Consider the following 10,595-nt stretch of genomic DNA (forward strand, 5'->3'; position numbering starts at 1 on the left):
GGGAAGCCTTCATCTGTGCTCATGCGCACCCCAACACTCAAGCTTACCCCCAGGCCCCTGGATTCTGCCCACTTTCCCTCTCATTTCACCTCAAAGTCAATGGAGTTAAAAATCAGTCTCTTTCCCTTAGTTTTCCTGGGGAGTCTGAATTCCTGGGGTCTGTTAATGATTTTAAAATGTAGAGCCTTCCCTGGGTCGCTCCCGCCTGGAGTTCCCGCCCCCTTCCCTCCTCTCCCCTCCCCCCCCACCCCCACCGCAACCATTCTCTCCTCTCTGTCCCTAGAGAAAAGCCCGCTACATCCATTTGGATTTATGTAAGGTGGATTAGGGACACAAAGGAAACAATAAGACCCAATTTACAAAAAAAGGGAGGGAGTAGAAAGGGAGGGTAAAAGGGAGAAAAGGAAACGTGATGGGAATAGAAAGCAACAAAGTGAATTAATTTTTAAGGGGGAGGTGGGGGAGGGGAGGGGAACAGACATCCCTCCCTCCCCTTCAACGTTAGCCTAGGGCTCTCAGCGCCTTTTTGTCTTGGGCTCCCAAGTTTTTCTCTCAAAAAAAAAAAAAAAAGGGGGTGGGGTGGTTAAAAAAAGAAAGAAAACAGTCTCTACATCTAGGGCGAGAGAGGTCTCAGGGGACGTCCTAACAAGTGTGTGAAGTGGCCAGGAGAACGCGGGATCCACGATGCCGCTCAGGGGAACGAATAACCCTAGGGACCGAGGGGCGGCGACGGCCGAGATGGCACCAGAACCACCAGAAGCCACTTCGGAAGGAGAGGGGAGATCCAGAGGGCGAGAGAGCGCCCCTTCCTTCCAAGCGATGTCTGTGGGCAGGTGTATAAATCTCTCAGAGCCTCCGTCTGGAGAGCTCCGGGTACCGGCTGCCCAGCCAAGGCTAAGTTGGTTTTTGGCTCCCTCCTTCGGAACAGAGAAAACGATAGATTGCACAGGGATGGATGGACGGATGTCTGGAGAGATGGAAAGATGAATGGATGGATGGATGGGTGGATGGATGGAGGGATGGATGGACGGATGGACAGATATATGGATGGATGCATTATGGATGGATGCATGGACGGACGGACGGATGCACGGAGAGATGGACGGATGCATGGATGGATGGATAGACGGATGGACGGACAGATGGATAGATGGATGCCGGAAAGGAGAAGAATGAGAGACGGATGTGAGATTAGATGCACGCAGGCCGGAGCACCAACATACGCTGGAACACAGCACGAGCATACACTAGAACACACGCGCACACACTCGAACACACGCGCACTCAGGACATTTGCGCACATACAACCCTCCGCGTCCGCTTCCACGCAGGCATTCGCGCACCTACATACACGCAGTTGCACTCGCGCGCACACACACACAGGCACACACACACGCAGACACGCACACACGCAGACATGCACACACACACACCACACATACAGACATGCACACACACGCAGACATGCACACACGCAGACACGCACACACACAGACATGCGCACACACACACACACACAGTTCACCTCTCCCTAGGTTTCTCATAAACTAAATGATCACCGCCCCCCCGCCTCGCCCCACCTCCCGCCACAGACACACAGGCACATACAATCCTCCCAGCACGTCCGAACGGATGCACAGAAAACCGAGCACCCAGACGGGTCCCGTCGATCCCGCACGTTAGCTCTAAACTGTGTGCAATTCTGGAGCGAAAAGCTAAAACTCGACTGCGTTCAACTTGCCGGCGGGTTCCCCAAGTCTGCGGAGCGAAGAGCTCGGGCCCCTCAGGCCCGCAATCCCACCCTCGGGGCGCTGGGCTTGGCGAGGAGAAAGGTGTCTGACTCCGGGTGCTAGAAATCAGGTCACTGGCGCCTGACCAGCGGCGCCACGACCGCTGCGCTGCGGAGCAGGCCCCGCAGCCCGGTCCCGAGAAGCGCAGGGCTCGGGAAACTTTGCAGAAACCAGAGCTCGAAAGGCTTTCGCTAGAATCCGGGAGCACCAAACCTTCACTGTGCTCCAGGCTGCGTTTTCCCCTCGCCCCGGGCTGGCTCAGGAGAGGACGTGGTTCTTGTAATTTTTTTTTTTTTTTTTTTTAATCCTGGCGTTGTCTCCCGTGCATCCCCTCGGGGCGCCTCGAGCGGGCCTCTCCGGCGGATGCTGATAAACTTTGGCCTTTCGTTACAAACTTGGACAGACCCGCCGCGTGCACGGGTCACCGCCTCGGGGCACGCTGTCCGGCGGTTCCCCGCTGCCCCTTCGCCGATCCCCTAGCCTCAGCCCCCTTCTCCCGAATCGGGACGCACCATTCACGCCGGGCTCCCCCCGCACCACCTGGCCCTGCGCTCCTGAGGACCCCTCACCCTCGATGGCCCCTCGCTGTCTCCAACCACAGAAAGGCCGCCCCGCTCTTACCTTCATTCGCGGGGTAAACCCTGGAACCGGTGACAGCGCCGCAAATCCCGAAGAGACACGAAAAGAGGGCGAAATAGAAAATCCCAGCCATGGTTCGCCGGTGCCAACGCTGCTCCTGCCGCTTCTATCCCAGTGGAATAAATGCTTAAGTTAGGAGAGCAGCGGGCTGAAGACATTGCCAAGGGGGAGGGCCCGGCCGGTGACGTGAGCCCGCCAGTCCTGGGCCCGCGGCCAATGGCGGCGCAGACGGGGCGGCCGAAGCCCCGCCTTCATCGCGCAGGGCCCGCCCCAGGGTTCCGCCCCCTCCGGGCTCCACGGGGCGCGCGGTCTCCCGGGGCTTGAGGGGGCGAGCACGGCCGGGTCCCCGCCCCCGCCTGCCGGAGGGAGCCAGCGGGATTCCCCACGTCACCTCGAAGGTCGAGCCCCTGGACGGCGGAGGGACCTTCGAAAAGCTCGGGATTGACCCAGGGGAGCCAGAGAAGAGGTTGGCAACATTTTCTCCCACCACGGGCGGTTTAAGATGGAGGAAAACGCTCTTTTATTGAAATAAAAGAAGTCTAAGTTGACCTGCAGTTGTTTCTTTAGGAGGGTCGACGTGTCTGCGTCTAGCGCGCCCGGGCTGAGCTGCACACGCGCGCCTGCCACCGCCACCCTCTGCCACCTTGCCCTGTTTTGTCTTTATGGCGCTTCCCCCTCTGAAATACTCTTTGCGGGGAGTTTTGTGGCTCTATGACTCGCTTCTTCCCTGGCTTCCCAGATGCCTGGAGAGCGGGGACCTACTTGGTCCCCAACGTCCAGCCCGCAGCAGGGCTCCGTCACTATCTCCAGAGACTGAGCGAATGACTTTCTAGCAGTAAGGAAGTCCCCGCTGGCCCCGTCCCCCTGCACACGCTGTGGACCTCGCCCAGGGCCCAGGACGCCCCGAGATGGCCTTGGGCTGCAGGGAACCAGTTGTGGATTTCCCGGGGGCAGGGTTGAGGGGAGTCCCTGGAACCGGGCCTAGCCTGTCCGGGAGCGATGGGGGTAGAAGCGAAAGGCTAAAGTGTGGGTGCGGGGACTTGCAGCTGCACAGACAAGGCAGACCGGGACTGGGAAGCTGCCCGGAGCGGCTGCTGCGACTCTCCGCTCCGACCTAGCCAGGACAGCCCTCCCTGCCCCGGGAGAAGACGGCGAGCAGGAGGACCCGCAGAGCCCCGCCCGGCTGCTCCGGCCCCGGGGGCACTGGCACCATCGGGCTGTGGTCTTTTCCCGATGCCCGAGCCGTGGACGCGGCCACCTAAGAGCGGTCCGGCGAAGGCAGCACAGCCGGTGTCCCAGGGACTGGTCCCCAACGCCACTCGGTGCATTTCCCCAGTCGTTGGCAGGAGCACTGATTCCTAGCGATGAGGCCTCCCTTCCCCATCCCAGGCCGCCCCTCCTCTGACTCCCTCTAGAGCAGGGCCAGGTTTTCCTGGGGAACCTGGGTCCCGGCGGCCGGGCGGCCGCGGGGAGGTGGAGGAGTCTCTTCAGCCTCGGCCGCAGCTCATCGTGAGCCAACCGCGCCACCTGCCGGCCAGATGCGGGAGTGTGCGGCCCCGGAGGAAGGGCTAGCGGACAAAGACCACAACCCGCAACCCGCAACCCCGCAGAGAGGTGGTGCGTGCGGTTGGGCGAGCTTTTCAGTCACCGCCAAGTCTCGTGCACTAGGGCTACTCCTGCCGTGGGGCTGCGGGCAGCGCTCAAGAGGTCCTGGAGTCTGTCGTGACTCTCGCCTTCTGGATTTCAAAAGATGGAATCGGAAAGCGTTTCAAGGAGAAACTCCTAACAGACCTTCCGGGGGTTGCCTGAGTGGCTGCTCTCGGACAAGCAGATCCTAAATAAAGCGGGAGGGGTGTAGGGCGACGTCGAGGAGAGGACAGGTCTCGAGTCACTGCTACGGTTTCAGGTCATTGGGCTCCGCAGCAGATCGTGTTTTCCCCCTTGGCTCCAGAGCTGAGCTGGTTTCTCATGCAAACTCAGAGCCGAGCTAATGACATGAGCAACTTTTACTTTTACACAAGATGAGCGCGCGTGCCGACGCGCTGGGCGGCGGCTGTGTGAGTTGGTGGCCCAGAGGAACAGCTTGTGCGAGACTCTGGGCATTTCGGTTTCTAGATACAAGATTTGCTTAAATGTCACAGTCCAAAGAAGTGGATTTCAGTTATTATAGCTACTGATTGCACACAAGTAAAAAGGGAAAAAATATGTACTCGGGGGATACATGTATGTGTGTGTGCGTGCATAAATTATTTAAAATAACTGCACTAAATCCCTTTAAGAAATGCATTTCTAGGTTCTTTCATGTGTCTTTCTGAGTTTTACAGAAAAAGAAGACGAATATTGGTCCCTGTCATTTGGCACACAGATTCAAAAGAGAAAAGAGCAATCCGAATTCTTTTTGAAACCTTTTTAAACAATAGATGCTGGTTGCCTCTCTGCGGGAGCTTGAGTGTTGCACGTATCTATCTGTGGTTGAAATGGGAAACTGACTGCTTGCATTGCTATAAACAGTAAAATTTCTAAAACATGTACCATTTTTTTCCCCAGGATATGCACATTGAATATTAAACAAAGTCTTTCCAGACACAGCTGCCTGAAAGCAAGGCATCATTTGCTAGAGTACATTCACTGACTTTCCCTTTTTTCTTCCTATGTTTTAGTTCAGGACCCAAGGCAGCCGGATAATCAGGAGAACCAAGAAGCAGGAAATGCTAACTTGGAAAAACTGAACTATAACTTCCTCTTTAAATCATTTCTGGGTTGCAGAACAGAAATGAGCTGCTGAAAATTCCTCTGTCCATTGTGACTACCTAGAGCAAAGGTGTTCTAACCTAGCAGATATGATTTTTTGAAGAGTAAGGCAAAATTTTAAAAATGATGGTGGCCTTTGTCCATCATCAATGCAGAAAACCCCCCACATTATAGGAAGACATCCTGGAGTTTTCAAATGTTGGAGACTGTTTACAACACATCAACGGAGTCATAAGGATACAATAGAATATCATACCTTTAAAAAGCACCTAAAATCACCTAATTTTAAAATAAAATTGCTTTACTCTTGAGTAAAACAAGTCTCTTACTACTGTAAAAATTTGGGGTTATTTTGAATCCACTAAGAAACATGTCAAAACATATCTGCTTACACACTTAATGAAAATAGTAATTGAATGATCCAAAAACAATGATATACTTTTTTTATACAGTGCCTACCACAAACATTTGAGGTACGAAGTACCTTGTAAATGCTGAATTGAATTAAGGTTGAATTCCAAAGGTGTTTTTAATCTGTAAAAGACGTTTGTAAATAGCACCAAGCATCCCAGGGTTTCCACCTCTCTGTGGAGGGCCAATTTCACCAAAGTAAAGAGAAAAGAGCCTTTGACCTGCAGACAAATAGTGATAAGGAGGGTGTATGAAAGACTGGAGAGACAGAATAAGAAGATGAATCCACTCTGCTTTTTCTAGGCATCCTGGTGGATTTTTTTTGTGAATAAAATGGAACCTGTCCATAGTGCTCCAATGACTCCCTGAGTTCTCTTTTAGAGAACCAGAACTTTCAATTCAGACAACCCCAATTTGATACTTTAGCTGGGCTTTTTCTAGCTGTGTGTCTTTAAGTTCCTTGACCACTCTGAGATACGGTTTTCTCATCTATAAATTGTAGATAGTTAACATTATATGATTCTTCGAAATACTGAATGAATGTTATAGAGCTTCTGGTATAGTACCTGGTATGTGTTAGCCAGCTGCTATTACTCATTTTTATTTTTATTTTTATTTTATGAGACAGGGTCTCACTCGGGTCACCCAGGCTGGATTGCAGTGGTGTGACCATGGCTCACCACAGCCTCACCCTCCCCAGGCTCAGGTGATACTCTCACCTCAGCCTCCCAGATAGCTAGAACTGCAGATGTGTGCCACCACACCTGGCTAATTTTTTGTATTTTTAATAGAGATGGGGTTTCACCACGTTGCCCAGGCTGGTCTCAAAATCCTGGGCTCAAGCAATCCTCCTGCCTCATCCTCCTAAAGTGCTGGGATTATAGTCATGAGCCACCATGCCTGGCTATTATTTCTCTAAAATAATATTTAATTAATAAGCATTCACATTTTGAAATGAGAAATCATTTGTTCAGCTTGAATTGTTCCTTCCACAAGGAAACCAAGCGCTGTGATTTACCTTTTGTGCTCCATGAGAAAAAGATGCTTTATTTTATCAACTCCTAGAGTAGGGAAGGGAAATAAATTCTAAGTTCTTCTCTTCTTCTATTGTTGGTTTGTGACAGCTGACATCCAACTTTTATATTCCTAGGTAATTTCACTGGATTTGGACCTAGAGGCTATGCTTGTCTTCAAATAGAATAGTGTAAAAAATAAGTGAAAGAAGGTGTGAGGAATCCAGAGTCCCACAACCAAGTGGTAATGAATAACCAAAGCTCTACCTAATGAAATTCCCGCTGTTGTTAGAAAACGCTTCTACCACAAGCTACTGCATCTTAAATATACTAATTTGACACAACAATTGGCGGGCTTCCGGAAGCCCCCAGGAAACCCAACTGGAGAGTTCATCCTTTGATGTCAAGGCTTTGATGCTGTTTCTTATTCAAATAAGAAGCAGGACAGTTACGAGCCCTTTACACCTGAGTGGGAAAAAAAAAAATGGCTGCAGAGCTCAGGCCTTCATGCTTCAAGAGGATGGGAGAGCAAGACAAAGCAAGAGGCCTTTTTTTTGTCTGTTTCAATTTTTTTTATAAGTTGTTGGGGTATAGGTGGTATTTAGCTACATGAGTAAGTTCTTTAGTGGAGATTTGTGAGATTGTGGTGCACCCATCACACGAGCAGTATACATTGCACTATATTTGTTGTCTTTTATCCCTCGCCCCCTCCCATCTTCCCTCCAAGTCCCCAAAGTCCATTGTATTATTCTTATGCCTTTGCATCCTCATAGCTTAGTTCCCACATATCAGTGAGAACTTATGATGTTTGGTGTTCCATTCTTGAGTTACTTCACTTAGAATAATAGTCCCTTTTGCATCACTGAGGTGAGGAGGGGCAGACAGGAAAGTTGCAGTTCTCAAGGGAGCAAGGCTTTTCTAGAACTTCATTTGATGCCGTCCGTGAATTTTATTCGGTTCTAACAAACATTTCTTCAATGTCTACTATGTACCAAATCCCACATTAGGAAGAGGTCAAGAGATCGAGACCATCCTGGCCAACATGGTGAGACCCCGTCTCTACTAAAAATACAAAAATTAGCTGGGCAAGGTGGCGGGCACCTGTAATCCCAGCTACTTGGGAGGCTGAGGCAGGAGAATCGCTTGAACTCGGGAGGCGGAGATTGCAGTGAGCCGAGATCGAGCCACTGCCCTCCAACCTGGCGACAGAGTGAGACTCCATCTCAAAAAAAAAGAAAAAAAAAAAAGATTTCTTCCTAATCATGACCGTATGTGATATCAACTGCACAGGGCTGTGGTGGCCAAAAACCATCAGGGACCTTTCCACCACCTGGGGCCCAAGATGGAGGAGGAGAGACAGAGAAGGTGTGTGCCAAGATGCTCAGTTCACTTCTGTGATAACTCTAGATCCCTCTCAGGAACATTTTGCAGAGACAGTGTGGCCTTCTGGAGGAGAAATTAGAGGAGACAATTTGCATATATTTTTGGCCGCATTGAGAAAATGAGTTAAACATCAGAACAATTTTATGTTTTAGGCATGAAAGCCATTCCCCAAAAGAAGTGTAAAATGCTTTTTACTTGAAACCTTTCAATATAACACCTCTGAACTGAGGTTCACTCATTCTAACTCAAAATGCCAACACAAAGCTGCAAGCCCCAGATATTAAATATTTTAGCTATTAAACACTTTAATATTTAACAGCCATGTTACTTTGCGGTTATCAAAAGAGCTTTGGAATTATAGTTGTCTTATGATGAAAAACGAATAATATATGTGATACATGTGTGATATATGTGTGAATAAAATAAAGCTGGCACAATTTTTTTAGCCACTTTTTTTTTTTTTTTTTTTTTTTTTTTTTTTTTGAGACAGAATCTCACTGTGTCACCCAGGCTGACTGGATTGCAGTGGTGCGATCTTGGCTCACTACAACCTCTACCTCCAGGGCTCAAGCGATCCTCCCGTCTCAGGCTCCTGAGTAACTGGGACTACAAGCACATGCCACCATGCTCAGCTAATTTTTAAAATTTTTTGTAAAGATGAGGGTCTTACAGTGTTGCCCAGGCTACTCTTCAACTCCTGGTCCTAAGCGATCCTCCTGCCTCAGCCTCCCAAAGTGTTGGGATTACAGGCATAAGCCACCAGCCATTTTAGCCACTCTTTTTTTTTTTTTTTTTTTTTTTTTTGAGATGGAGTCTTGCTCTGTTGCCCAGGCTGGAGTGCAGTGGCACAATCTTGGCTCACTGCAAGCTCTGCCTCCCGGGTTCACGCCATTCTCCTGCCTCAGCCTCCCAAGTACCTGGGACTACAGGCACCCACTACCACGCCCGTTAGCCACTCTTAAGAGAGAAATAATTGTCCAATCAGAGCACCAATTTACAGAGGTATTGCAATAGTATTCTGAAAAACAATGTGTAATTACGATACAATGTTGTAAGAAAGAAAATAATATGACTATGAACATAATTTATGATTAACTACATAATGACAATGTAAGTTTGGAAACCTAACTTTTCCTTTCCCCATCATAATCGAAAGCATTTACAAAGCACTTATGTTCCAAACAAATATTTTGTAATTTCAAAAGATCTCTGAATATTCTAAAGATGTCTAAAATGACAGATAATGCATTTCTTTATGTACAGTGCAAATCCTTTAAATGCTTGCTTAGATAATGGAATAAGTGTACTTATAAAGAAAATGTTACTTTTGAAATCATATTTATATCTTATTTCTTTAATCTAACCATTTGTACCAGTTAGTAAATAAGAAAAGCCTTTTCCCTGCTAAAGATTATGCCTTTTGACCATTTATTCAAATGGACTAAAGAGGGAACTCAGTGAAAACTCCAAGAAACATAGTATAGGCTTTTTCCTAAATTATGTAGTATTTGGCTCCACAGTAAATTAGTGAAACCTTATTAAAATCAGTTGGACATAAACTCTCTAAATACAGAAATACCAAAGTGACATTTATAAATATGGTTTGGTTAAAACTGACATTTTTGGGGGACTTTCTGGACATATTACATTTAAAAACAATGAAGAATTTATCTAAAATAAGTGTTAACTCAGGAGTCTATAAACAAAGATATGTCATACAACTTTACAACGTAAGTGATATGTGGAATCACTTTCTCTTTGACCTTGACTATCTCTGCACAAATAAATGGGCTTAATTCAGGCAAACAATGTGTTATTTGATGTAAGAAGGTAAAAAGAAATTCAGTTAGTAACGGGTCATTTGACTCAAACTGACATTTAAAGTATCTCAATTCAACCATTTGTTTTTCTTCATATTCGACTCCGTATGTATACGCAGCCCAGGTTTTTCTTTCGCAGAAGAAGGAGTTAAAAATAAGGCATTAAAATATAGAGGATGATATTTCCACAACATTGATTATTTAAATCTGTGGCTTTATATAAAAGTAGCTTTTTTTTTTTTTTTTTTTTTTTGAGATGAAGTATTGCTCTTGTTCCTCAGGCTGGAGTGCACTGATGTGATCTCAGCTCACTGCAACCTCCGCCTCCCAGGTTCAAGCAATTCTCCTGCCTCAGCCTCCCAAATAGCTGGGATTACAGGCACCTGCCACCACGCCCAGCTAATTTTGGTATTTTTAGTAAAGACAGGGTTTCACCATGTTGGCCAGGCTTGTCCCAAACTCCTAACTTCAGGTGATCTGCCTGCCTCGGCCTCCCAAAGTGCTGGGATTACAGGCGTGAGCCACTGCGCCCAGCTTAAAAGTAGCTTTTTAAAAAAGAATACCCTTAGCCATCTCTGGCTGAATTGGAGGTTATGTTGCCCCTGTTTAGTATAAATCTTTCTTTGTACATGATAAATATTACAGGATTTATCTCCTGAAATTTAATGCTTCTCTTAGACATTCAGGATTAACACGTGTAGAACCACGCTTTTCATCTCTATCACCTTTCTCTCCTACAGCTCTGAATTAAAATAAATTGGAACCAAAACATACACAGGTGATTATGA

At 47.8% G+C, this 10,595-nt stretch overlaps 1 protein-coding gene across 3 annotated transcripts in view; it reads right to left on the reverse strand.

The window, feature by feature from the left end:
- EPHA4 (EPH receptor A4) overlaps positions 1-2,663 on the reverse strand; it is a 156,904-nt gene extending 154,241 nt beyond the window's left edge. For 2 of the 3 annotated variants that reach the window (XM_055290771.2, XM_063645726.1), the window contains exon 1: positions 2,412-2,662. In XM_055290771.2, the coding sequence (XP_055146746.1) occupies positions 2,412-2,502 (91 nt within the window). In that variant the 5' untranslated portion in view covers positions 2,503-2,662. Of the gene's footprint in view, positions 1-2,411 lie in introns of all 3 variants that reach the window. The other variant, XM_055290772.2, reaches the window with a different exon arrangement.
- Positions 2,664-10,595: the final 7,932 nt, after the last annotated feature.

Source organism: Symphalangus syndactylus, chromosome 8 (genome assembly GCF_028878055.3).
Source record: "Symphalangus syndactylus isolate Jambi chromosome 8, NHGRI_mSymSyn1-v2.1_pri, whole genome shotgun sequence".
In the NCBI taxonomy this organism is placed as follows: domain Eukaryota; kingdom Metazoa; phylum Chordata; class Mammalia; order Primates; family Hylobatidae; genus Symphalangus; species Symphalangus syndactylus.